The sequence below is a fragment of the Mus musculus genome, chromosome 1, assembly GCF_000001635.26.
Source record: "Mus musculus strain C57BL/6J chromosome 1, GRCm38.p6 C57BL/6J".
In the NCBI taxonomy this organism is placed as follows: Eukaryota; Metazoa; Chordata; class Mammalia; order Rodentia; family Muridae; genus Mus; species Mus musculus.
The window spans coordinates 30,848,714-30,875,652 of NC_000067.6; the positions used below are offsets into that span (position 1 = coordinate 30,848,714).

The window sequence follows — 26,939 nt, forward strand, 5'->3', positions numbered from 1 at the left end:
AAGGACCACTGATGGGAGTTGTTTCTCTCCTCTACCATGTGTGCTCCGTGATCTCAGGTAATCAGGCTTGCCAGTGATTACCCACGAGCCATCTCACTGGCCCTCACAATCCTAATATATTCCATGTTAACATGTATAAATACAAAATTACCAAACAAGTAACTTAGAATATTCTCTTTTAATTATGCTAGGAGCTCTGAATATGTTAAATATCAATGTTTAAAGCAGTATATGCAAGTATGATAAGATTATTTAAATTCTAAGTTGAGAATACAGAGTATAAAAATAAATTTGGGAGTTTGAGATAGCTCAGTGGTAAGGATCATCCAGTGCTCTTCCTGAGGCCCAAGTTCAACTCCTAGTTACAACAGGTGCCGAACAACCACTTACAACTCCAGGTCCAGGAAGATCTAACAGCTATGACTGCTGCAGGTAGCTGCAGGAACATGCAGATACCTATATGCACACATGTGTAAATGCACAAAAAAAAAGGGGGGGGGGGGATGAAACTAAAGCCAAGTACTGCGGTGCTAGTATCTGGAAGGCAGATGCAGGAGGGTTGTGGTCCCAGTAACCATACTTTCGACTAAAAGAGTAAAGCTGTCAAATATAATCATTGTATATATCACAATTTCAGTATGCTCTAATAGGCTCTTGTCCACACAGGGGACCCTCTTCTTTTCACATTTTATTATTGGAGTTGCCGTCTCATATAGATACACAACCACACCAGGAAGATGCTTCATCCTGATCTTCAGAGTGGTTACAAGAAATCAGCTTTATTAGAAAAAAGAGGGCCTGCAACAATTTAGCATTCAACAATGTCATCATTTTAGATACCCTCAGACTTGAAACAACTTCTTTGTAAATGACTTTATCCAGTTTGCGTCTTCTACTACCGCAACACATTTACACAAAGATTAAGTCGGTAACAAAGCATGAGAACTTGAGAGAGGGATGGACAACAAAGCACGGTATGAACACAGAAGCTTCAGCTGAGAAATCTTCTAGGAAGACGCTCCAACTAAATAGATAAAGACCGAAAAGCGGAGTATGAGGATAAGACCAAGGCATAAGGACTCCAGAAGCAGCAGGCAGCACTGTGGAGAAGATGGTAGCAAGGACTCTATAATGCCGCGTAACCTTGAAGAAAGCCCCAAGGATAATTATTCAACCAAAGAGGACAGCACAGGAACTTACTCTGTAAGTTCACCTTAAACTTGGGCTGTAAAGCAAAAATCAGGGCCGAGTTACATGACCAACATAACAAGCCCTTCTGCTCTCCAATGCTGGGCACGATACAGAAATTTTCAGCTCACTTCTTGGCCCTGTCTTCCTCAAGGACAAGAGAGCAAACAAACTACCCTTTCAACCCCTTTAAATTCCTACAATCTCATTCCCGTGACAAAAGATAACAAACAGTATCACTTATCATCCAGGAAAAGCTGTTTGAAAAGAACTTAAAAATGCATCTTGAGATTGGGCCACACTAGTTCCTCTTCATTAGTTCCATAGTACTGCTTATATGGGGACATACTGAGAGACATTTTTAAAAAATATCTATGTTCAAAAGATAATAAAGCCTATGGTCTCTGAAAGTATACTGTTAAAGAGTGCCATTATTACACATTAAAATAAAACTCTGGACAGAAATTATAGTTTAGTGTCCAAAACAATTTTACTCAAAGCACTAGGCTTTGTTTTTTTACCGTGAAGATTTCTATGCTTCTGTGAGAATCTACAGCAGGGTCAGATGCCGCACACTGGCAACACACCTACAGGACACCTGCTCACGTCTGGCCTCCTGGTCCAACACCCTGCCTTGTCTTTGGTTTATTTCTTTCAAGTCAAAGATTACTAAGTAACCACGTCTCTACTGCCTGTATGAATAATATATGTATATGTGTATGTATATGTATATGCATATGTACATATATATGTATATGTATATACACACACATTCAGAGAAGTTGCTTCATTTAATTTTTGTCTTTATTAATGATGTGAAGTAGCCATGTAATGTAAGATTAATGTATATATGGGATATACATAATGCATATATGAGATTAAACACAGAAATGTTACACTGTGGAAAGGGGCTAGGATTTGACTCTATTTTTCTACAAACTAGGTCCTGCCTGATTCATGGCTGCTGACACAAAACACAAGACTACCAAGACAAACAGAGTCTTGTTTGTGGCAGAAAAGAACCCAGATTATGATAGTAGTCGGTGCCTCTGACCAGTTTCACACAATAACCCCCAAGATTACCTTAGCTGGATGTCTGCATCAAAAGTGAACTAAAGCAATAAACAGGAGTGATATAGTTGTTTATTGCTTTTGTAATGGACTAAGCAAGTCACCTCTTTGGAATAAAGGATGTGATAAGGAACCTTATCATTCAAGGTTGCTAGCTGAAATCACAACTGTAGGAAATGATCCAGGAAGTCCTGGCCTAACAACACAGCTCAGGAACATTCCAGCCACTGCTAACTATCTCCTCCAACAAATGCATGTAGAAGACATAACTGCCTTACAAAATATACTCAATTCCTCAAAGCTCTTATTTCTCTACTAAATGCTAAGCTCGGTAATAACTGAAGCAAATTTTCTTTTATTCACTTTTGTGTATCTGTAGTCTGGTAAATGACATAACACAAAACTCATATTCAACAAATGAATACAGCTCAAAATACATCATTTTAAACAGACAAACAAACAAAAATGCTGTACTTTGGGAGGCTGAGGCAGGACTGTGACAGTTTCAGGGACAGCAGACCTCTACCCTGAAATAACAACTGTCTGACACATAACATTTTGGGCAGCTTGTACTGGTACTTATTAACTGCATATTTTTAAGAGCATCTATTTGCACAATCAACTGAATCACTAGCTAATTGTTCTGTTTGTATCTTTCCTCCCTACATCCCCTTATAAGAATAAGCTATTGCAGACTTTATTAATCTCCCCTAAACCCAGTATTAAAAAAAAAAATCTAGTCTCTTTATCCTTCTAAAAAACATATTTTAAAACTCTATCCTAATTGAAAATAAAACCAAATGAAATTTGAGAACCAGCTTTTAGAGTCCTGATTATAAGAGCATTCAACTATATAAGCAGCAGAAAACTTAAGATACTACACCAATGTGTATTGTGGCTTTTTATAGAAAAGAAATAGAAAGAAAGAAATAGAAACCTGTTGATAAGTGCTGTGATTTGAATGAATACCCCCACCCCCAAGTGTTTGCGCACTTGGTCATCAGTCAACAGTATTGCTTGGTTCCAAGGCTGTAGCCTTGCTGGAGAAAGTATATGACTGTGGCAGGCTTTGGGTGTTTAAAGTCTCACTCCTGCTTCCTGGTCCCCTCTCTGCTTCCTGTGTGCAGCTGTCAGATGATAAGCTGGCATCTGATACTGGCCCTCAGCTGTCCTGTCTTCCTAGTCATCACCCTGGAACTGTGAGCCAAAACCAATCTTTCCTTCCTTAAATTGCGCTTGGTCCTGGCACTTTACTGCAGCAATAGACAAGGAACTGACATAGTTACTGTGTGTACAGCTGTAGCTGTAAGGTTTCCTAAGACGGAATGAGATAAGTCCAGTAAATCACTTCTACCTAGCACCTGGTACATTAACATGGAGGCACTAGCCATTTATCAGCTACCTTCAAAGACATCCTCTGTAGAAAAGGAACTAGGGGCTTTCTTCATAAACTGCCTCTGCCCAAAAGCTCACTTTAAAACACTGCCCCAAAACTCCTGAGACTGAAATGACTCTCTGACAACCAATACAAAGCAGTAACTTAACTTAGGAGTGAGCTAACACAGTTGTTAAGTTTGATGCCTTGAAATGGTGATTAATTTTACATCAACTTGGCCAGGATATGATACCTAGATAGTCAGTTAAACAATACTGAGTACATTTTTTTAGAAAGACTAGCATTTAAACTCTGAATAAAACAGATACCCACCTCAACTTCCTTATCTAACAAGCCTTACACCCATGCACTGACTTACAAGGAAAACCGTTCCCTAACCTGAAACAGAAGGAGAAACCAGCACAGATGCTACTTACTATAAAGGCTTCTTTCTCACTCTGCTCCTTACTGGCTCCCCAAGGTACTACAGACGATCTGAATAACGATCCATTATTCCACAGTAAAACACCACTAAATTTCCTACTTACCATCAAAAGATCAACACCAAAACAATCCAACATTTGGGGAATGTTCCCAACACTACTGCAAAGGAAAAATAAATGCAGAGGAATGTAAATTGCTGTCTGTACATAGGTAAGGTCAAGTGAACTATATATATAAGGCTAGAGCCTGTGACTGGGCAATGGTAAAGGGGGGCAGGGGGCTAGGAGTTTTATAGAGAGAGGACAGGGGACAGATGGGAGAAGGACAGAAAAAGATGGAGGAAGAGGACAAACAGCATCTATGTGACTTGAAATAGCCACAGGTAGCTATGGATATCATAGAAGAGTATAGAATAATATAGGGCAATTTGTCCAATCTAGGTGGGCAGCTTGTATCAACATCAACTATTCTTTGTGTGGATGTTGTGTGGGTTGAGAATTTACTGTTATAAATCTTACTGATAATTTACAAGCCTCTGCAGTTTTGATGTTCCTGGGACACAGGGATTTGTGACAGCCAGCCTTGCAGCTCCCAATGAGGGAGAGTAGATCACGTTACTGCATAGCTGGCATTAGCATGGATTGTTTTAATAGTTACATGCAACAGAGGAAAACTGTCCCTGTGACACTAGGATGCTATTTAAAGTGTTCTTAACAGCTTTCACAATTCAATTTTTAAAGAAAATATGGCAGTGCATGTCAAAAAAGCAAAACTTTAGAACAAGTTTCTTAAAAAGCCAGAGTAGAAAAGATGTAAAAAAAAAAAAAGTAACAATTATTACAAAGCTACAAAGAGAGAATATGCTGATATAGAATAAAGTAATGAGACGGGGGGAGGCGGCCTAAGCCACAGCAGCAGCGGTCGCCATCTTGGTCCGGGACCCGCCGAACTTAGGAAATTAGTCTGAACAGGTGAGAGGGTGCGCCAGAGAACCTGACAGCTTCTGGAACAGGCAGAAGCACAGAGGCGCTGAGGCAGCACCCTGTGTGGGCCGGGGACAGCCGGCCACCTTCCGGACCAGAGGACAGGTGCCCGCCCGGCTGGGGAGGCGGCCTAAGCCACAGCAGCAGCGGTCGCCATCTTGGTCCCGGGACTCCAAGGAACTTAGGAATTTAGTCTGCTTAGGTGAGAGTCTGTACCACCTGGGAACTGCCAAAGCAACACAGTGTCTGAGAAAGGTCCTGTTTTGGGCCTTCTTCTTCGGCCAGGAGGAGGTCCAAATACAAGATATCTGCGCACCTTCCCTGTAAGAGAGCTTGCCAGCAGAGAGTGCTCTGAGCACTGAAACTCAGAGGAGAGAATCTGTCTCCCAGGTCTGCTGATAGACGGTAACAGAATCACCAGAAGAACAATCTCTAAACAGAGTCAACTATAACTACTAACTCCAGAGATTACCAGATGGCGAAAGGTAAACGGAGGAATCTTACTAACAGGAACCAAGACCACTCACCATCACCAGAACCCAGCACACCCACTTCGCCCAGTCCAGGGAACCCCAACACACCTGAGAACCTAGACCTAGATTTAAAAGCATATCTCATGATGATGGTAGAGGACATCAAGAAGGACTTTAATAAATCACTTAAAGAAATACAGGAGAACACTGCTAAAGAGTTACAAGTCCTTAAAGAAAAACAGGAAAACACAATCAAACAGGTAGAAGTCCTTACAGAAAAAGAGGAAAAAACATACAAACAGGTGATGGAAATGAACAAAACCATACTAGACCTAAAAAGGGAAGTAGACACAATAAAGAAAACTCAAAGCGAGGCAACACTAGAGATAGAAACCCTAGGAAAGAAATCTGGAACCATAGATTTGAGCATCAGCAACAGAATACAAGAGATGGAAGAGAGAATCTCAGGTGCAGAAGATTCCATAGAGAACATCGGCACAACAATCAAAGAAAATGGAAAATGCAAAAAGATCCTAACTCAAAATATCCAGGAAATCCAGGACACAATAAGAAGACCAAACGTACGGATAATAGGAGTGGATGAGAATGAAGATTTTCAACTCAAAGGTCCAGCAAACATCTTCAACAAAATTATTGAAGAAAACTTCCCAAATCTAAAGAATGAGATGCATATGAACATACAAGAAGCCTACAGAACTCCAAATAGACTGGACCAGAAAAGAAATTCCTCCCGACACATAATAATCAGAACATCAAATGCACTAAATAAAGATAGAATACTAAAAGCAGTAAGGGAAAAAGGTCAAGTAACATATAAAGGCAAGCCTATCAGAATTACACCAGATTTTTCACCAGAGACTATGAAAGCCAGAAGAGCCTGGACAGATGTTATACAGACACTAAGAGAACACAAACTGCAGCCCAGGCTACTATACCCAGCCAAACTCTCAATTATCATAGAGGGAGAAACCAAAGTATTCCACGACAAAACCAAATTCACGCATTATCTCTCCACGAATCCAGCCCTTCAAAGGATAATAACAGAAAAAAACCAATACAAGAACGGGAACAACACCCTAGAAAAAACAAGAAGGTAATCCCTCAACAAACCTAAAAGAAGACAGCCACAAGAACAGAATGCCACCTTTAACAACTAAAATAACAGGAAGCAACAATTACTTTTCCTTAATATCTCTTAACATCAATGGTCTCAACTCGCCAATAAAAAGACATAGACTAACAAACTGGCTACACAAACAAGACCCAACATTTTGCTGCTTACAGGAAACTCATCTCAGAGAAAAAGATAGACACTACCTCAGAATGAAAGGCTGGAAAACAATTTTCCAAGCAAATGGTATGAAGAAACAAGCAGGAGTAGCCATCCTAATATCTGATAAGATTGACTTCCAACCCAAAGTCATCAAAAAAGACAAGGAGCGACACTTCATTCTCATCAAAGGTAAAATCCTCCAAGAGGAACTCTCAATTCTGAATATCTATGCTCCAAATACAAGAGCAGCCACATTCACTAAAGAAACTTTAGTAAAGCTCAAAGCACACATTGCGCCTCACACAATAATAGTGGGAGACTTCAACACACCACTTTCACCAATGGACAGATCATGGAAACAGAAACTAAACAGGGACACACTGAAACTAACAGAAGTGATGAAACAAATGGATCTGACAGATATCTACAGAACATTTTACCCTAAAACAAAAGGATATACCTTCTTCTCAGCACCTCATGGTACCTTCTCCAAAATTGACCACATAATAGGTCACAAATCAGGCCTCAACAGATTCAAAAATATTGAAATTGTCCCATGTATCCTATCAGATCACCATGCACTAAGGCTGATCTTCAATAACAAAATAAATAACAGAAAGCCAACATTCACATGGAAACTGAACAACACTCTTCTCAATGATACCTTGGTCAAGGAAGGAATAAAGAAAGAAATTAAAGACTTTTTAGAGTTTAATGAAAATGAAGCCACAACGTACCCAAACCTTTGGGACACAATGAAAGCATTTCTAAGAGGGAAACTCATAGCTATGAGTGCCTTCAAGAAAAAACGGGAGAGAGCACATACTAGCAGCTTGACAACACATCTAAAAGCTCTAGAAAAAAAGGAAGCAAATTCACCCAAGAGGAGTAGACGGCAGGAAATAATCAAACTCAGGGGTGAAATCAACCAAGTGGAAACAAGAAGAACTATTCAAAGAATTAACCAAACGAGGAGTTGGTTCTTTGAGAAAATCAACAAGATAGATAAACCCTTAGCTAGACTCACTAAAGGGCACAGGGACAAAATCCTAATTAACAAAATCAGAAATGAAAAGGGAGACATAACAACAGATCCTGAAGAAATCCAAAACACCATCAGATCCTTCTACAAAAGGCTATACTCAACAAAACTGGAAAACCTGGACGAAATGGACAAATTTCTGGACAGATACCAGGTACCAAAGTTGAATCAGGATCAAGTTGACCTTCTAAACAGTCCCATATCCCCTAAAGAAATAGAAGCAGTTATTAATAGTCTCCCAGCCAAAAAAAGCCCAGGACCAGACGGGTTTAGTGCAGAGTTCTATCAGACCTTCAAAGAAGATCTAACTCCAGTTCTGCACAAACTTTTTCACAAGATAGAAGTAGAAGGTATTCTACCCAACTCATTTTATGAAGCCACTATTACTCTGATACCTAAACCACAGAAAGATCCAACAAAGATAGAGAACTTCAGACCAATTTCTCTTATGAACATCGATGCAAAAATCCTTAATAAAATTCTCGCTAACCGAATCCAAGAACACATTAAAGCAATCATCCATCCTGACCAAGTAGGTTTTATTCCAGGGATGCAGGGATGGTTTAATATACGAAAATCCATCAATGTAATCCATTATATAAACAAACTCAAAGACAAAAACCACATGATCATCTCCTTAGATGCAGAAAAAGCATTTGACAAGATCCAACACCCATTCATGATAAAAGTTCTGGAAAGATCAGGAATTCAAGGCCAATACCTAAACATGATAAAAGCAATCTACAGCAAACCAGTAGCCAACATCAAAGTAAATGGAGAGAAGCTGGAAGCAATCCCACTAAAATCAGGGACTAGACAAGGCTGCCCACTTTCTCCCTACCTTTTCAACATAGTACTTGAAGTATTAGCCAGAGCAATTCGACAACAAAAGGAGATCAAGGGGATACAAATTGGAAAAGAGGAAGTCAAAATATCACTTTTTGCAGATGATATGATAGTATATATAAGTGACCCTAAAAATTCCAACAGAGAACTCCTAAACCTGATAAACAGCTTCGGTGAAGTAGCTGGATATAAAATTAACTCAAACAAGTCAATGGCCTTTCTCTACACAAAGAATAAACAGGCTGAGAAAGAAATTAGGGAAACAACACCCTTCTCAATAGCCACAAATAATATAAAATATCTCGGCGTGACTCTAACGAAGGAAGTGAAAGATCTGTATGATAAAAACTTCAAGTCCCTGAAGAAAGAAATTAAAGAAGATCTCAGAAGATGGAAAGATCTCCCATGCTCATGGATTGGCAGGACCAACATTGTAAAAATGGCTATCTTGCCAAAAGCAATCTACAGATTCAATGCAATCCCCATTAAAATTCCAACTCAATTCTTCAACGAATTAGAAGGAGCAATTTGCAAATTCATCTGGAATAACAAAAAACCGAGGATAGCAAAAACTCTTCTCAAGGATAAAAGAACCTCTGGTGGAATCACCATGCCTGACCTAAAGCTTTACTACAGAGCAATTGTGATAAAAACTGCATGGTACTGGTATAGAGACAGACAAGTGGACCAATGGAATAGAATTGAAGACCCAGAAATGAACCCACACACCTATGGTCACTTGATCTTCGACAAGGGAGCCAAAACCATCCAGTGGAAGAAAGACAGCATTTTCAACAATTGGTGCTGGCACAACTGGTTGTTATCATGTAGAAGAATGCGAATCGATCCATACTTATCTCCTTGTACTAAGGTCAAATCTAAGTGGATCAAGGAACTTCACATAAAACCAGAGACACTGAAACTTATAGAGGAGAAAGTGGGGAAAAGCCTTGAAGATATGGGCACAGGGGAAAAATTCCTGAACAGAACAGCAATGGCTTGTGCTGTAAGATCGAGAATTGACAAATGGGACCTAATGAAACTCCAAAGTTTCTGCAAGGCAAAAGACACTGTCTATAAGACAAAAAGACCACCAACAGACTGGGAAAGGATCTTTACCTATCCTAAATCAGATAGGGGACTAATATCCAACATATATAAAGAACTCAAGAAGGTGGACCTCAGAAAATCAAATAACCCCCTTAAAAAATGGGGCTCAGAACTGAACAAAGAATTCTCACCTGAGGAATACCGAATGGCAGAGAAGCACCTGAAAAAATGTTCAACATCCTTAATCATCAGGGAAATGCAAATCAAAACAACCCTGAGATTCCACCTCACACCAGTCAGAATGGCTAAGATCAAAAATTCAGGTGACAGCAGATGCTGGCGAGGATGTGGAGAAAGAGGAACACTCCTCCATTGTTGGTGGGATTGCAGGCTTGTACAACCACTCTGGAAATCAGTCTGGCGGTTCCTCAGAAAATTGGACATAGTACTACCGGAGGATCCAGCAATACCTCTCCTGGGCATATATCCAGAAGAAGCCCCAACTGGTAAGAAGGACACATGCTCCACTATGTTCATAGCAGCCTTATTTATAATAGCCAGAAACTGGAAAGAACCCAGATGCCCCTCAACAGAGGAATGGATACAGAAAATGTGGTACATCTACACAATGGAGTACTACTCAGCTATTAAAAAGAATGAATTTATGAAATTCCTAGCCAAATGGATGGACCTGGAGAGCATCATCCTGAGTGAGGTAACACAACCACAACCACAAAGGAACTCACACAATATGTACTCACTGATAAGTGGATACTAGCCCAAAACCTAGGATACCCACGATAGAAGATACAATTTCCTAAACACATGAAACTCAAGAAAAATGAAGACTGAAGTGTGGACACTATGCCCCTCCTTAGAAGTGGGAACAAAACACCCATGGAAGGAGTTACAGAAACAAAGTTTGGAGCTGAGATGAAAGGATGGACCATGTAGAGACTGCCATATCCAGGGATCCACCCCATAATCAGCATCCAAACGCTGACACCATTGCATATACTAGCAAGATTTTATCGAAAGGACCCAGATGTAGCTGTCTCTTGTGAGACTATCCCGGGGCCTAGCAAACACAGAAGTGGATGCTCACAGTCAGCTAATGGATGGATCACAGGGCTCCCAATGGAGGAGCTAGAGAAAGTATCCAAGGAGCTAAAGGGATCTTCAACCCTATAGGTGGAAAAACATTATGAACTAACCAGTACCCCTGAGCTCTTGACTCTAGCTGCATATGTATCAAAAGATGGCCTAGTCGGCCATCACTGGAAAGAGAGGCCCATTGGACACGCAGACTTTGTGTGCCCCGGTACAGGGGAACGCCAGGGCCAAAGGGGGGGAGTGGGTGGGTAGGGGAGTGGGGGTGGGTGGGTAAGGGGGACTTTTGGTATAGCATTGGAAATGTAAATGAGCTAAATACCTAATAAAAAATGGAAAAAAAAAAAAAAAAAAAGAATAAAGTAATGAGAAATTTGTCAACACAAGTCTGTCTCCAAGAGGATGTGTTCGATCATCACACACTGTGTATAAGTACTGAAACCACATTAATCTATGAATATGCATAAATATGCTAATCTTACAAAGAAACTGCCAAAAGTGGTACTAAATCATACTACTGCTAAGAAACTTCCAAGTCACTATAAACCCAGCACCCTGCTCAGAAGTAAATTAGCACAAGCAAAGATTTTGGTGCGACAGGATCTTTCTCTGTGTACCTAAGTGGACTGGAATTACCATCTACGCCAGTCTAGCGTGGAACTCCTGACGATCCTCCTACCTCAGCCTCTCAAACACTGAGATTACAGGCATGAGTTTCTATAGACAGCAAAAATACAAACCACCAAACTCTGTCAACAACACAAGAAATCTCTAAAGAGCCACAGAGACAACCAGGTTCAGTAGAGCAGAGAAAAAGATATTCCACTTTCTCCACTTGCTATTTTTACAGCACTTAAAAAACTGGAAAGCTATAAAATAACCAGTCTACAGTCGTCACTGTCCTGAGAAATACAGACAGAGCATTTCTGTGCCTGCTTACCTCCCAGCAAGACCATAAGTCACGCTCATAACAAAAAACTCAAAGTAATTTATAAAGAGGTGGAAAAGTTACTCTCCATAAGGCATTTTCATTAGATTCTAGTTAAGAGTTCTTCTTTGAAACTCTCCTAAATTTAGTATTATTCCAAAATAAAAATTAAAAAATGTTTTCCATTTTGGAATCATTAGAAAACCAGTGGGTTTTTGACTAAACCAACAAGCTCAAAGGACAAAAAGAGCCATGAACCAAATCCCCTAACTGCTTGGCAAATAGTGAAATTTAAACAATCCTAAAAGGGGCTTTACTGTTTCTGTAATGTCTTTCCGATTCTCCTGCATGACTTAAAAAGTATGTATCATACACATATGAATATGAAAGTTCATTCTATAGACCTAAGGTAAATACAGCCAACAATTTAATGAGAATATTTTGACTAAGCATTATTAACAAGTATAATACAATCTTCAAAAATACATATTTCAAGAAAGGAATTTTATCACTTTAACTAGAAAAGAAACATTCCCTAAAACTGAAGCCTTTTTACATCAGTAAAAAATTTTACATCAACAGAAATTATCATTTAAAAAGATATCTCATAGAGTCAACAGAAATACTAAGATTACTAATGAGTCAGAGTTTTGTAAGTACAACTGTCAAGTAAAATGCTAACCATACTGATTCCAGATCCTTCCAAACATTATCAGTGGTGACTGTAATTCCAACATGTGCACAGGTATGAAATGGTTTTCCTGATTGTGGACTAAACCAGACAATTGTATATGGAAAAACAAAGGTTATCAAAGTACTTAACAGTAAAGATATGTAACTACCCACAGACACAGGCATCAAAGTTTAAAATAAAAGTTGCATAGCCACATAAACAAAATAATTGTAAAGTGTTAAAACACTTATAATACAAGTAACAAAATGACCTATGCGATAACAACACAATACAAATCATTTCAGAGATACACCAGTAACAACATGTCAATTCAAAACACTTGAGTATTAAGGAGTGACTGAAATGTGTCCTAGTAACCAGTGTTGAGGTCTTCAGGCAGCATGATCTGAGTCAATGGCAATCCAGACATTCGAAAAATTCAGTTACTATATAAATTTAAAATACTGGACAAAAATATTAAAAACAAATAGCAAAGACACTGAAAACATATTTCAGGAGTAGTCTAAAGTCATTAGCACAAACCAGTACCACATAAACCTGTGAACTACTCTGGGAAGGAGTCAGGGGTTCTCTTGACTTTGAGATAGGGTCTTAATATGGAACTCAGGCTGGCCATGATCTTAAAATCCTCCTGCCTCAGCTTCCCAAGTGCTGGGATTATGGCCATTCACCATTATACCCAATTCTAAAGACACTTCATTAAAAATACTTGAGCCTGACAGAAAGTTACTCCTTACTCTTTCAGCTGCTTCAACTACAGACTAGAGCACTGCCTTCTAACTGTTCAAAGCACATGAGTGTTTCAATGTCTGAGAAGTCACTTACATAAACTACAGGCTAGGCTCAGACCTGATGGGTTATTTGCCTGGCATGTGCAAGGCCTTGGGTTCAATCTCAAGCAAGTAAACAAATAGGTAAATCCCAGTAGAAAAGGTAAGCCAGGCACACAGTAATCTACTCAGGCAGAAGGGTTGTATGAGCCCAGGAAGTGGAGGCTAGCCTGAGGCAACGCCTGAGACCCAGACAGCCTCATACAAAGAATTTTGTATAAAATAGGCAAATTAGTTTTCATCATTCATTTAACCAAATAGCTTTAAAATTATTCTAAATTATTTTAATTATTTAAAATCATTTACCACATAATGAAGAAGTTAATAAGATACTTTGCAATCTTTCATATCAAATATCCAAAATTTAATGTGCACTTTACAGCACATCTCAACTGAAACTAAATTAATTCACGGTAATATTACACATGGCTAGTAGTTACTGTACAGAACAACATAGTTTTGGGTCTGGCTTTGCAATAGACATACAAAGTATCAAAGTCTCTGTGATTAGAACCAAGAAAACGATGAAAGCTGAAGACGTGTCACCTCAGCTTTCATTCCTCACTCTAGCAGGCCCTGTATGGCACTGTCCCATTTGCCAGACAACCTCTTTTTCCAGCATGAGTCCCAATTTTCACATGTTCTAAAGACATAATTATTAATAGCAACCCCTTTCCTCCTCACAAATATCCCACTCTGATGTGCCAAGTTACCTGGTCACTCTACCTACATCTATAACATCCTTGACAATAACTCTGTACACTGTTTAGAAGAAAATGTAGTTGAAATTCTCTAAACTGATGCCTAGAAAAGAGACTCTAAATTTAAAGGAAAGAACCCTAAATGCACTACACTCATTCTTAAAAAAGAAAAGGAAAAAAGATGCTGCTGAAAAGTCTTTATTTTAAATTGCAGACTTAAAAAAAAAAAAAAAGTAAGAATTACCTGTTGAACAAGGCATCTGGAAATTGGGATCATTGCTATCCAAAACAGGCAAACAGAACTGGTTACTTGCAGATCCTAGCATAGGATCCTTATCGCTGAGCATGTTCTTCAGCGAGTCCTCTAAGACATTTTGACTTGTACTAAAATCCTCACAGACTTCATTCTCCAGGTTGGATCCTAGAAATAGGGCATCATCTAAGTGTTCAGTAGGAATTAAATGATTAAATGTATCAACTATATCCATGAAGACTTCTGTGTGTCTTTCAACCCTATAGAAAGACAAAAAAAATACCATAAGAAATAAAGCTATCAATTGAAAATAATCACCTAATACCAAATTATCTTAATAATTTTGAATCTAAGAACACACTTCTGAATTTGTTGTTCAAAAAAACCCTCACTGTTTTTTAGAACATACATTTGGAAACATGGATCAAATTTTTACTGAATGACCTTTCTTTACCATGCATATAGGATAATATCTTACCAGAAATCCTACTAAATGTCTTACTAAATTTTTTATTTTTAGAATTATATAGTTCATTGTTTTGACATATCTGAAAGAATTGTTTCAACCATAAGACTGTGTTTTAACCATAACATTTTCATAAAGAATAAAACAATGCTTTTACAGTGAGTCCACATAAAATAGCTAAAATTCAATTACTTAAATTATGGTCCACAACTATTAAAAACCATAGAGTAGCCTTGTTTTATTTACAAAGCATTAAAATTATTCACAAATAACACAGAGAGACAATTCCCCCCCCCCCCCCCGTGGAATTAAAGAAATATTAACTAAACCCAAGAAAGCACAAGTTTATATACACATGCACAAAGCTGTGCACACACTTTCTCCATGGGTCTTCTTGTAGGAGAAAACAAGATAAATGACAAGAAAACAATCACATCATATACTGAAATTTATTTTAGTGAGTTATGTGGGACTTACACACATGTCCAATTAGTCTACCAACACACAATTTTACCAACACACAAGCATTCAGTCAAAGTTATTCCAAGGATATTTCAAGGAGCCTCAATTATCAAAAACAATCATTTTTATGAATGATTTTAGATAAAATTAAACCAGTTAGAAAATCACACTGATCACCTACAATATCTTGTGCTCTACATTTTCAAAGCTTTTTACAATAACTCTAAATCTACCAAAACTTTCTTAACCTGGCTTAAAATCTCCCTGCTTAAAAATGAGAGGAATAGAGAAAGTACCCAAGGAGCTAAAGGGATCTTCAACCCTATAGGTGGAACAACATTATGAACTAACCAGTACCCCTGAGCTCTTGACTCTAGCTGCATATGTATCAAAAGATGGCCTAGTCGGCCATCACTGGAAAGAGAGGCCCATTGGACACGCAGACTTTGTGTGCCCCGGTACAGGGGAACGCCAGGGCCAAAGGGGGGGAGTGGGTGGGTAGGGGAGTGGGGGTGGGTGGGTAAGGGGGACTTTTGGTATAGCATTGGAAATGTAAATGAGCTAAATACCTAATAAAAAATGGAAAAAAAAAAATGAGAGGAAAAGCTGGGTGAGATGCTGCACACCTGTAAGCCCGGGAGTCGGCAGGGTCAGGCACCTGAGGCCAGCCTGGCCCACGAGCTAAATTACTGTCTAAAAAAGGGAGGTGCTGTGGAGTTCCCATAGAAAGCTACTGAATACATATTATATGCAATACTTTGGTAAGCATTTCATCTGCATGTGTATAACTTAATCCTCAATGATAAAAAGAATTCGATAATATACTCGTTTAACAAGGAAAATGTAGTTAAATAATTGAAAGGCCTTCCTCAAAGTCATCCAGTTCCATAGTCCATACCTAAATACCTACTCACACTTTATACTGAGCTTAGGCGCTACAAAGACTTGACTCACTGAAGGCTGTTGAAAAACAATTTCTCAGCCAATTAGTGACTGGGGCTGAAGATAAGGACGAAAGACTGAAGAATAAATGCAAAGTTAAAGGAATGACAGAAATGTCCTAAATCTTAATTATTGTAATAGTTTAGAAATAGCCTATCATTCTTCAAATGGAAGAAGACCACGAATTCAGGGCTAGCCTTGGCTACATAAAGATCCTGGCCGGGTGTGGTGGCTCACGCCTTTAATCCTAGGACTCGGGAGGCAGAGGCAGGCGGATTTCTGAGTTCAAGGCCAGCCTGGTCTACAAAGTGAGCTCCAGGACAACCAGGGCTACACAGAGAAATCCTGTCTGGAAACACCCCCCCCCCCCCAAAAAAAAAGATCCTGAAGGCAGCCTGGGTCAATAAGACCCTGTTTTAACAACATATTTCCCATGTCAAAAGTGAGCGATTTGAGAGAGAGAGAGAGAGAGAGAGATACAGAGGAACAGAAGGATTAAGCACACTAAACTCCTTAATTTTCCAGTACGGTTCTTCACTAGACTTCGGAAACACTGTCAAGATCCTATGATCCAACACTAAGAAAGACTGTGTATAATAAATAAGGTTGCGTTTCTTTAACAATATTTTTTCTTTTTTCATCAACTGTTTACTATGCAGCTACCACTCCATGAGACACCTTGGCAGACCAGTCAGATGAGAATCTTTTCAGGCAGAAAACAAAAAGATGCCCATATTTATGGGTCCAAAAACCACAATTTCCATAGAACTATACTAGTACTCTATGGAATATATTTTAAGGGAAATTGATATAAACTAACGAGGCTAACTAACTAAGTGGGTCTTATTAGATTTGCACACAATAAAGAAAAAAATAGCAAAACAGTGGACAGCAAAGCAACACTCAAGCTATGTTGAAAAGAACATTCATCCCAAGTGTAAAAGCTCTTAAGTAGCAGTACCAACTATAACTCATGCTCGGGCTGAAGCGCAGGAAGAGCCTTTAGGGCTTGGCTAAAGCACGCACTGCTCTCGCACGAGTTCCCAGCACCTTGTCCAGCATCTCCAAGGAGATGGTGCTCTCCACGTGCAGCCCAAGACTAACACAAAATTCAAAATGCACATTAAAAAATAATTCCTGCTAATTAGAAAACCAATGTTAACTACCAAATATTAACTAACTTAAAATAGATGCATTAATCTATGTGCAATGTGGACTGACAGCAGAAGAGAAAAAGTACAGTTCTGGAAAGGCCGGTAAAATCTGAGTAAAGTGTGCTTCAGCTAAGAGGCTGCTGTTTGCTCGGAGAGGCACTAATACTACATCTGAAAGCAGTGGCATGCATGCATTAAAGCTATATACAGGGTATGTAGGACTCTCAGCCTGCTTTGCAGCTTGCCTATAAATCTAAAAGTACTCCAAATTAAGACAGCTTGCAAACAAAAGAGAACATTGGAATAGCAAGTAATGTAAAAGAAAGGCAGGTTTTATTAAAAAAAAAAAAGGTATTTTCAGAATCTTTAGTAATTATATAGCTGCTTGATACAAACAAATTTCTGTCTCTTACACCAAGGTTTTACTTAAATACTTCCTTTCATTGGTAATTTAAGCAAAACACACAATTTATCGTCTTTTTAAAATGGCTCATGGAATGCATACTGTTAAATCATCAGTAAGTCGAGATTATACATGCTAAAATCTGAAGTGATTTCTGGGTTCAGAGTCCCAACCATTATTTACAAACAATAAAATACACATAGTTGTCACAGAATTGGATAATCATAATTCAAACCATTCCTTCATTTATTCACTCACTCACACACAAATTTATTACTGACTACAAAGGAAAACCAAGCAATGTCTGCACTCACAGTCCAAGCCAGATTACAGACAAATGTAATAAAATATAAATATCAGCAGACTGTCAATATTGGAGGGCTGCTAATAGGATCCCAGGTGAGGGACTGGAGAAATGGCTCAGCGATTAAGAACTCTAACTGATCTTCTGAAGGTCCTGAGTTCAAATCCCAGCAACCACATGGTGGCTCACGACCATCCGTAATGAGATCTGATGCCCTTCTCTGGTGTGTCTGAAGACAGCTACAGTGTACTTACATATAATAAAAAAAAATCTAAAAAAAAAACAACAACAAAAAAAAAAAAAAACAAAACACAGGATCACAGGTGAACACTCAGGTAGTAAGTAGACAATATCTGACCTGAATTCTGAAAGCTCAGAGGGGAGATCAAGAGAAGAAAAATGCTGCTCATTACCAATAGCTGAGTTCCATTCTACTGAACCACTCAGACTCATAACACAATTAAAATCGTGAGTACTAACGTAGTAAGTAAAATTTACTCTACGCCCAGCGATACTTCCAATTTTAAAATGCTCTGAGGATTAGACTGCAGTTAAATTAAATTACATTAAGTAAAATCAAAATGTTATTTTTTTCTCTGCTTCAGGTATGAAGAGAATAGGTAAAAAAATTACAAAGTATCAAAATAATTACCTTAAAAAACTGACTTTAAGATTTCATTTTAAATGTCTTACTTTTAGCTGGGCCTATTGGCTTTGGCAGGCAGGCAAGCGCTACATAATTTCAAAGTCAAACCCTACCTGAGCTACAGAATACATTTGTGTTCAAGGCCAACCCAGGCAACTCAGTGAGACTGTCTGGAAATACAGGTCAATGGTTGAGTTCTATACCAATACCAAATATATCAAAAGTCTCAAACAAAAATCTCTAAAGCAAACCTATGTAAAATATATTTCATCCTCTATTACTTTTTTAAAGCCTTTCAATAAATCCACACCAGTATCAAAGTTGAGAGACCAAGAGCTGGGTTTGGGGATATGACTGTAATTCCAGCACTGAAGGGAAGTAGAAGGGCAGAGCTCAAGGCTAGCTTTGGCTAGCCAGCCTGGGAAGAGACCCATCTATTAAAACAAAAAAAGCCTCAAAAAGAGAGACTAGAGACTACAGAATGAGCTTCAGCAGTCTCATGCAGACTACACATGTCCATGCACACATGTAAGAGGTAGCATGAACAAACAAAAACTATCCACTCCATTCAGCGGCTGTTTAAATGAGAATGGCCCCCACTGAATGGAGTGCTTGAATACTTGGTCCTCTGTTAGATCGTGATTAGGTGTGGCCTCGCTGAAGGAGGGGTCACTGGTGGTGGGCGCTCAGGTTCCAAAAGCTCAAGCCATTCCTAGTTATTCCCTCTCACTCTCCAGTCCTGTCCTGCCTCCTGCTTTTGGATCAAGCTGTCAGCTCTCAGGGCTCCTGCAGTCATGTCTTTTTCTGCCATCATGGACTCATAAGACCCGTCAATTGTTTTCTGTTATAAGTTGCTATGGTCACGGTATTTTATCATAGCAATAGAAAAGTAAACCACAAGGACATTATAGAACTTTTGAAAAAATTTAAACATGGTAATACTAATTGGAAAGGAGCATTTTATATATATGATAGTGAAGGTCTTACTATGAAAATAACATTTTACTGCAAACCTAAAGAGAAGTAGTGACCAATTCTGTATAAGGGTGATCCAGGCAAAGACTTAGAATAAAGCAAAACCCTAGAAAGGGATCATCCTTGATGCTTTCCAGCTCTGACATAATAGTTTTAACTATTTAAATTTGATTTAAACTTGAAATCAAGCAATTTGATCAGGCATGCTTAGTGAGAACAAATTTCTACCAGGCAGCTGTAGAAAAAGTACTATGGCCTTAGCAGACTATAAACTGTACTGTATCCTAATTTACTGTCAAGCCGCACAGGCTTCAGACCTCTTCCCACACTGTGAGTAGGAGACAGGCTCTTGAAGCCCAGGCTGGCCTCAGTTAACCCTTCTGCCTCTGCCTCCCTACACTAGGTACTCCAGGTATGGGTCATAAGGAACAAATTATTCTTAATTATTCTTAATTCTCAATTATACCCACCCAAAGAACATTTGGCCATGCTCAGATACCTTTACTGTCATAACAGTTAGAAAGGGTTCCACAAGTATCTAATAAATACACTATAATGCCCTCACACAAGTCCACATTGCAAGGGCTGGGGGCCAACAGACAATATGAGCCACGAAATGCTCCTCTAAAGCCGTTCATTTACAGCAATATATTATAATCCCAATTTATTAGCAAAGATAAAAGTGCTTGCTAGAGTAAACATTGGAGCAAAAAACTGAGCCTTGAGAAATAGCCCATTCAAGATTTACTACACTGACCTATCTATCCTACTGCCAACTATTTACTATCCAGAGAGCTGGAAGAAGTCGTCCATGGCACGGTGCTATCTACTCCTCACAATCACACTATTAGGCAGGAACTACTGTCATTATTATCGCTTTATAAGAAAGGCGCTACAGCCTCCAAGTTACACCTAGTCTTCAGTGTAAGCACAGAAGAGTTTTAAACTCACTTGAATGACATTAAGGTCATTTCTTAAGGAGTGATATAAAAACATCATGGATAAGGAGGTAGAGTTGGCTGCTATTCCTTACACAGGACCCACGTCCAATTCCCAGCACCCACATCCTTGCTTAGAACTGTAACTCAAGTCCCAGGGGAACTGAGACTCTCTTTTGGCCTCTGTAGGAAGCAGGCACATATGCAGACAAAGCACCCACACAAATTTAAATTATTTTAAATTTTTAAAAAATCTATAGATAAATACTAGGTTATCCTTCTAGAATAGTCAAAGAAAACTGAAATATTTAGGTACAATCCTATAAGTAACTGCTCTACAAACTTCAAATTCTGTTTCAGTTATATGAATTAGAATCTACCAGCAAAACCTCATAAAGGGAAACATGACGATTAAGTCTGTGTGAATTTACCCAAAAAAACAGATAAATGCCACTCTGCCTATGAGGACCCCAAAGACTAAAGCAGACCTATGAACTTAGAGAAAGAACTAGCAGGCAGAAGCCGAACCTGGCAAAATCAGAACTGGACCAGTCAAAAGCAGTAAAAGGAAAAAGTTCTTTTTAAATTTTACCATCATTTCATCTTTTACATAGCATTCAACAGCAGTACAAGTTTGAATTAAGTGCAGAAGTACCGTCATAGAATGGGTACTAACAGCCAGACCAACATACACTTAGCACTTAAATATCAGAGTCTGTAAAGTGGGTACAATTAGTATGTCTCTTCTATAGAAGAGCAATTCAAACTCAAATGGTTATGTAATTTTCCAAAGCTCACATACCCAATATCCTCAAAATACAATACAGGCAGCATGATTTCTGAGCCAGCACTTCTACATTTTATTTTATGCACTCTCCTTACATAAAACATTGTTTCTATAACTTTAATAACACAACAAAATCTGTAAAATTGCTAAGCAAATACCCCACTTTTCTTTAAAAATAAAGCAGGAAGTATGTACTTTGCCACACTATACACATAAAAAGTAGTATGGCTACACTCAGTGCATATGCACACATCGTCTGGAGGAAAGTAAACTTCCCAGCTGAAGTTCTGAATGTATTTTCTCCCTACTCCTTGGTTTCACATGTCCACCCACACTAATACCAATTACAGTATTATGCTTAGCCTGTCTATGTCATCTATCATGCCATTCAAAACTGTCTGATATATGTGATTATGTCAACAGATGAAAACTTCTGGGCAATATTTAAGTCTCAACTATTTTCTTAGAGCTTTTCTTCACAGTGCAAATGATCAAAAATGTAATTCCTGAAGTATGGAGGTGCCCACCAATACAGGCAGATCTCTGAGTTTGAGCCCACCACTCTATACACTGTACTTCAGGCCAGCCAAGGCTATGTAGTGAGATACTGTTTTAAATAATACTTATCTCTAACAAAAAAAAATTGTCTAAACATAATGTATGGTACTTGGCAATTCATACAATGTTTTCCTAACACTTGACTTGCCTCCTTAAATTTTAATACACTGATTGCTTCTCTAATGTCTTTAAATCCTGTTTTTTGGTCAGAGCTGCTTGGTTTCAGATACTTTTAATCAAACCAGTGCTCTGCTATCCCCTAGTACATGTAATCAAGCAACAATTACTCCCAGCGTGCTCAATAGAGGCAGGTGGATCTCTGTGATGTCAGCCTGGTCTGCAGAGTTCCAGGACCTCCACAGCTACAAAGAAAAACACTGTAACAAAAAGAAAAAGAAAAGAACAAACAAAAAGAAAAAAGAAAAGAAAGCAAAATGCATCAGAAAAGAAACACTGTATGACCTTGCCAAGGAATCCAGTTATTACCTATTTTGACACCTGAAACAAAAATGTAGGCCTGCTTTTAATTAATAAAGAAGTTTTCTAAATATCTCAATAAAAATAAACATCTAAACTATCTCTCTCTCTCTCTCTCTCTCTCTCTCTCTTTCTCTCTCTCTCTCAGTTTGTATCTGTGCTGGATCCCATTTATAGCTATCCTCAGCCATATATATGAACATAGCAGTGTAAATACAATGCTGTCTGCACAAGTGTGAGTTATTATTTTCCTACCTGAAAACTGGCCTTCCTCTTCTCCATTTTATTTTTGCTTTTTGTTGTTGTTGCTTTTGTTTTTTTGTTTGTTTGTTTGCAAGTTCACTTTCTCCCCTGGACCAAGGCAGCTGCTCTCCCCAATGATAAAGGCTCACAGCAGAGCCCTCCAATATAATGCTTTCAAACTTTCTGACATCAAATTCAATGTGTACATTTGTGTACATGTGCATGTTTGTGTGAGTGTCTGTGTCTCCCTATGTATACACCTGTGTATATGTATGATTCTCCAAAAATCTAAACTCTTAATAGGATTTTATGATTGGATAATGAACTGTCACTTGCTGCCTTCCAACTTTTGCCAATAATATACAGACCAAAAGCTCTCAAACTTTTCTTCACTTCGCTGATTCTAAAACAGAATATAAGTTTAAAATTTTAATAATGTAGCTTTAGCTAAAATAGTTTCAACTTCTCTGGCCTAAAATTCTTAATCTAACTTAATTCCTACCTACATTTATAGGCCAGTTTTTTCTTATGGCATATGAAAATATACAGCATACAAATGTACCTAAGAAGCTTACCCATATATAACTAATGTGGTGCATTAGGTAAGCACACTGTTCTTCCACTAGGAAGCATGAGCACTCTAACCAATTACACCACACACGCTCTTCAGGAAACACCAATAAAGTGTACAACAGGCAGGAGAAAACTTCAGCCCTACCAACGAGCCACTTGTCCTCTTGACAGGTCACTGGCACAACTATAAAAATAAAACTTAAAATTTCCGGTCTTAATTCATTTTAAATGGCGCATTTCGCCTATGCAACAAGTCTTTCTGCTGCTAATGAATTATCTCTGTGGCTTCATCAGAGCAAAGGTTCCTCAATTCTGTTGTCATTGAAAACTAGAGTTCTCACATGCAAGTAAGTGGTCATGAAATGACAAAGAGGAGTTAAGAATTATTGTGAATACAAATGGCGGGCAAAGAAAACAGTGGGAAGAAAAACTACCACCTAAGTATGTCAGATGCTAAGGACTGCTGTTTGAAATAACTGGTTTTTCTCTCAACATCTTCTGTGCTCTGAAATAGCACTATAAATTAAAAACATAAGGATGCTACAACAGAACACTTCCTGTTTCATCTGTCTTTTTAACAACTAAATGTAACCTACGTTTTCAAAATGCCAAACACAAGAATTTTTAAGAAGGCAGGAACCGAGATGTTGGTTTGGAAATTGAAAACACAAGACAAAGTTTGATGGCAAAATACGAACTAAATACAGCAGTACAATTTGCTGTGATCAGTTTTTGTTTTTTTTTTTAGTGTAAAATAAGGTAACAAAATTCATAATGTGGGGCAAGTCTAGATTGTTCGATCCTTTTTTAAAAAGACCTGTCGGAAGAATGAAGACTAACATCGGGCCGACATTAAAGCACTGCTACCTCCCTCAAACCGCAACGGCGCTCTACTAATGGTTACTCAATAGCAATAATAAACACACATTCAAATTGTAACAACTAGGAAACCTCATTTAGCTACCCAGAGACAGGGAGAAGAGGCACCTGGGGGACAGAGCCTCTGGCTGGAGCGAGCTACAACACTCTCTCCTCTCCCTGGGTACCCCACCCCCGCCCGGTGTCAGATGATCAGTTATTTAGCACCATTAACACGTACTTATCGACTAGTGGTTCATTAAATTACACGTCCTGTCGGCAAGCAGGACTCTTCGGGCTTCCCATTTCAAACTAGTCAAAAGGAGCCGGCCCACAGTCCCGGTCCCCAGCACAAAAGCGCGCGATCCGCAGCCTCAGACACCCCGGATGCGGGGACGGGGACCGGCCTCGGGCGCGGGTCGGCCTCGGCGGGGACCCTGGCCGGCTGCCAGGCTCCGCGAGCGGGCTGCGGCCACCGCGCCGGAGACCCGGGGCCTTGGAACCCGGAGTAGTCCGCGACGCCTGCCCGCGCGGCGGCGACAGAGACCCGGCACGCTCGCGGGCGAGAGCCGAGGCCCGGCGATCGCGCGGAGGCCGCGCCGTCACCGCCGCTTCGGGCTCGCGGTCCAAACGGCGGGGCAGGCTGGGGCGGGGCGGGGCGAGCCGGGGAGGCCGAACGGCCCGGGAATATCAGGCGGCCGCTGCGCGAGGTGGGGGTGCGGGGAAAGGACCCGGGCCGCCCGCGTGGGGGGAGGGAGGCCACCGAGTGCCCGTCGCGGCGGGCGCCGCCACTCACCCGCTCCGCAGACGAGCGCTGCCACCGGCAGCCAGAGGAAGATGGAGGCCGCGGGGCCGCGGAGGAGGGGGCCGCGGAGGGGGTGCGCGCAGGGCGTCGGCGTTGCTGCCTGGGCTCGGGGCTCCCCGGCCCGCGCCGCCGCGGTGACGACACTACGGCCGGCCTGCGCTCCGCCCTCCCCGTCCGAGCTGCAGTCGCTGCTTCCCTGAGCCCGGGGGTCGCTCGCCTCGTGGAGCCTGTGCGGCGCCGCGAGAGCCCGCAGCCATCGGCTTGCGGCGGCGGCGGCGCGGGAGCAGGAGCGGGGCCGCGTCACGTGACGCCACTGTTTACCGTTCCGGGGGCTGGGGCAGCGTGCGCCGCGCCTGCGCGCTAGAGCCTGCGCGCAGCCGCCCGCGAGGCTCTGCCAGGCCTCTGCGGCCGAGCGGGGAACACACGCTGGTTGCTACGCGGAGTAGCTGGAAAACAGACAAGGCAGAGCGGACCCGTTAGTGCTTGTACTTACTGGGTGTCAGATGAAAATGGAACCGTTAGGCCTGAGTATTCCGGGTGCCGCTGCCCCCACCCTGCAGCCCACTAGCTGGGATGGTCTCAGAATTCCAAATGCCTGGTTCAAGAAAACGTTCCTGGGGGGATAGGCGTGGTTCATCACAGTGCTGGAGAGGCAGAGGCATTCAGATCTTCAAGAGTTCTAGGCCAGCCAAGGCTACATAGTGACACACCCTGTCTCTAAAAGAGAAACATTCCTGAATACCAAAAAAAAAAAGAAAAGAAAAAAGGAAAAAATTCTTGGTAAGCAATCTTCAAAATACGATCTGCAGTCCTTGGACGACCCCTGCAAGATGTTACCTTCCAGAAATACCTTATTCCTCTGACCATAATGAGTCAAAGTTTCTTGCAGAGAACCGGTTAAATACACTTCAAGTTTTCAAACAGCCTTGATACATTGTAGTAGGATCTATCATAGCATCTGTGACAGACAATAGCACTTAGGGTTACTTTTTGTTATCTCTTAAATGTTTTTTTCTTAAGTTTCCAATGTATCAATAGACACAACTATAAGGTAAAACCCCTGGAGTCCTTCAGTAGTGTGTTGAAATCCAGAGAGCAAACACGGAGTCCACAACAGTTTTGTTTACCCGATCCCAGCCTTCAGTTAAGTGTTATGGTTTAACTGTTGCCTGTCGTAGGTCACTGTAACCAAAACGAGCCCCTTAAAGACCACGATTGAGTCTTCAGTCTGCAAAGACAATTACAACGTTTTCAGCACTTGCGGAGCACCTTACCCTGAGGTCTGAACTCTTCCTTTAAAAAAAAAAAAACTTTGTTAGGTTAAACCTCACAGCGAGTATGCTTTGCATAGTAAGATCAGCATGAGGTAGAACAAGCCACAGGCATGTGTTGACCTGCTCTTTACCTTCTCTGTCTTCTGGTAAGTTCGTAGCTAATAGCAAACATCTACAAAGAAGCTTATGTTGTCCTCAGTCAGCTGCAGTTCTAGAATGTCATCTCCTGCTGTAAGTATCTAAACCACACGTCTTTATTTCACGGTCGTTTTAAATGCGGGTGTGTGTGTGTGTGTGTGTGTGTGTGTAAGAAAGAAAAATAGAAATGAATAATCAGAAACTTTGACTTGAATTGTTTGGTAAGGAATTGCAAAAAGTAAAATATTCTAACTCTTGTTAAAGGGGGGTAGGAGGTAGGATTTAAGAATTGACAAAAAACATCTCTTCAGACAAATCTTAATAAATTCAGGACAAAACACAAAATGAAGATAAAAATACCAGTCATAGCTTAGTCACATTCACCTATCAAAGATTTCTGATCCAAACAACAACAAAAAAAAACCCAACAAACAAAAACAAAACAAAAAAACCTCAGCATCTTTGATATAAACATGGTATTTGTATCTTTTTTTTTTCAATCAGGTACCCAAATCCACATTTGTCCACTACTAGGCTTTTCTTCTTTTTTAAGAGTATTTTGTCTTTTACCCATGTCATGGGTTACAAAAGAAAGGAGTCCTGGGTTATTAATGGCAATAACCACCCACGGGTCCTTTAAAACACTTAATGGCT

General features: G+C 40.1%; 1 protein-coding gene and 1 non-coding gene across 15 annotated transcripts in view; one reads left to right on the top strand and one right to left on the bottom strand.

Moving 5' to 3' along the window:
* Phf3 (PHD finger protein 3) overlaps window positions 1-25,209 on the bottom strand; it is a 71,581-nt gene extending 46,372 nt beyond the window's left edge. For 2 of the 14 annotated variants that reach the window (XM_006495838.4, XM_006495836.4), the window contains exons 1-2: window positions 24,865-25,188; window positions 14,274-14,542 (exon numbers count right to left, since the gene is read on the bottom strand). In XM_006495838.4, coding sequence (XP_006495901.1) covers window positions 14,274-14,517 — 244 coding nt within the window. In that variant the 5' untranslated portion in view covers window positions 14,518-14,542; window positions 24,865-25,188. Of the gene's footprint in view, window positions 1-14,273; window positions 14,544-24,309 lie in introns of those variants that run through there. The other 12 variants (XM_030252764.1, XM_006495839.4, XM_011238470.3 and 9 more) reach the window with 11 other exon arrangements.
* Gm7256 lies at window positions 24,456-25,141 on the top strand. The gene has a single exon (XR_003947763.1). It is a non-coding gene; the product is annotated as a predicted gene 7256 (transcript).
* Window positions 25,210-26,939: the final 1,730 nt, after the last annotated feature.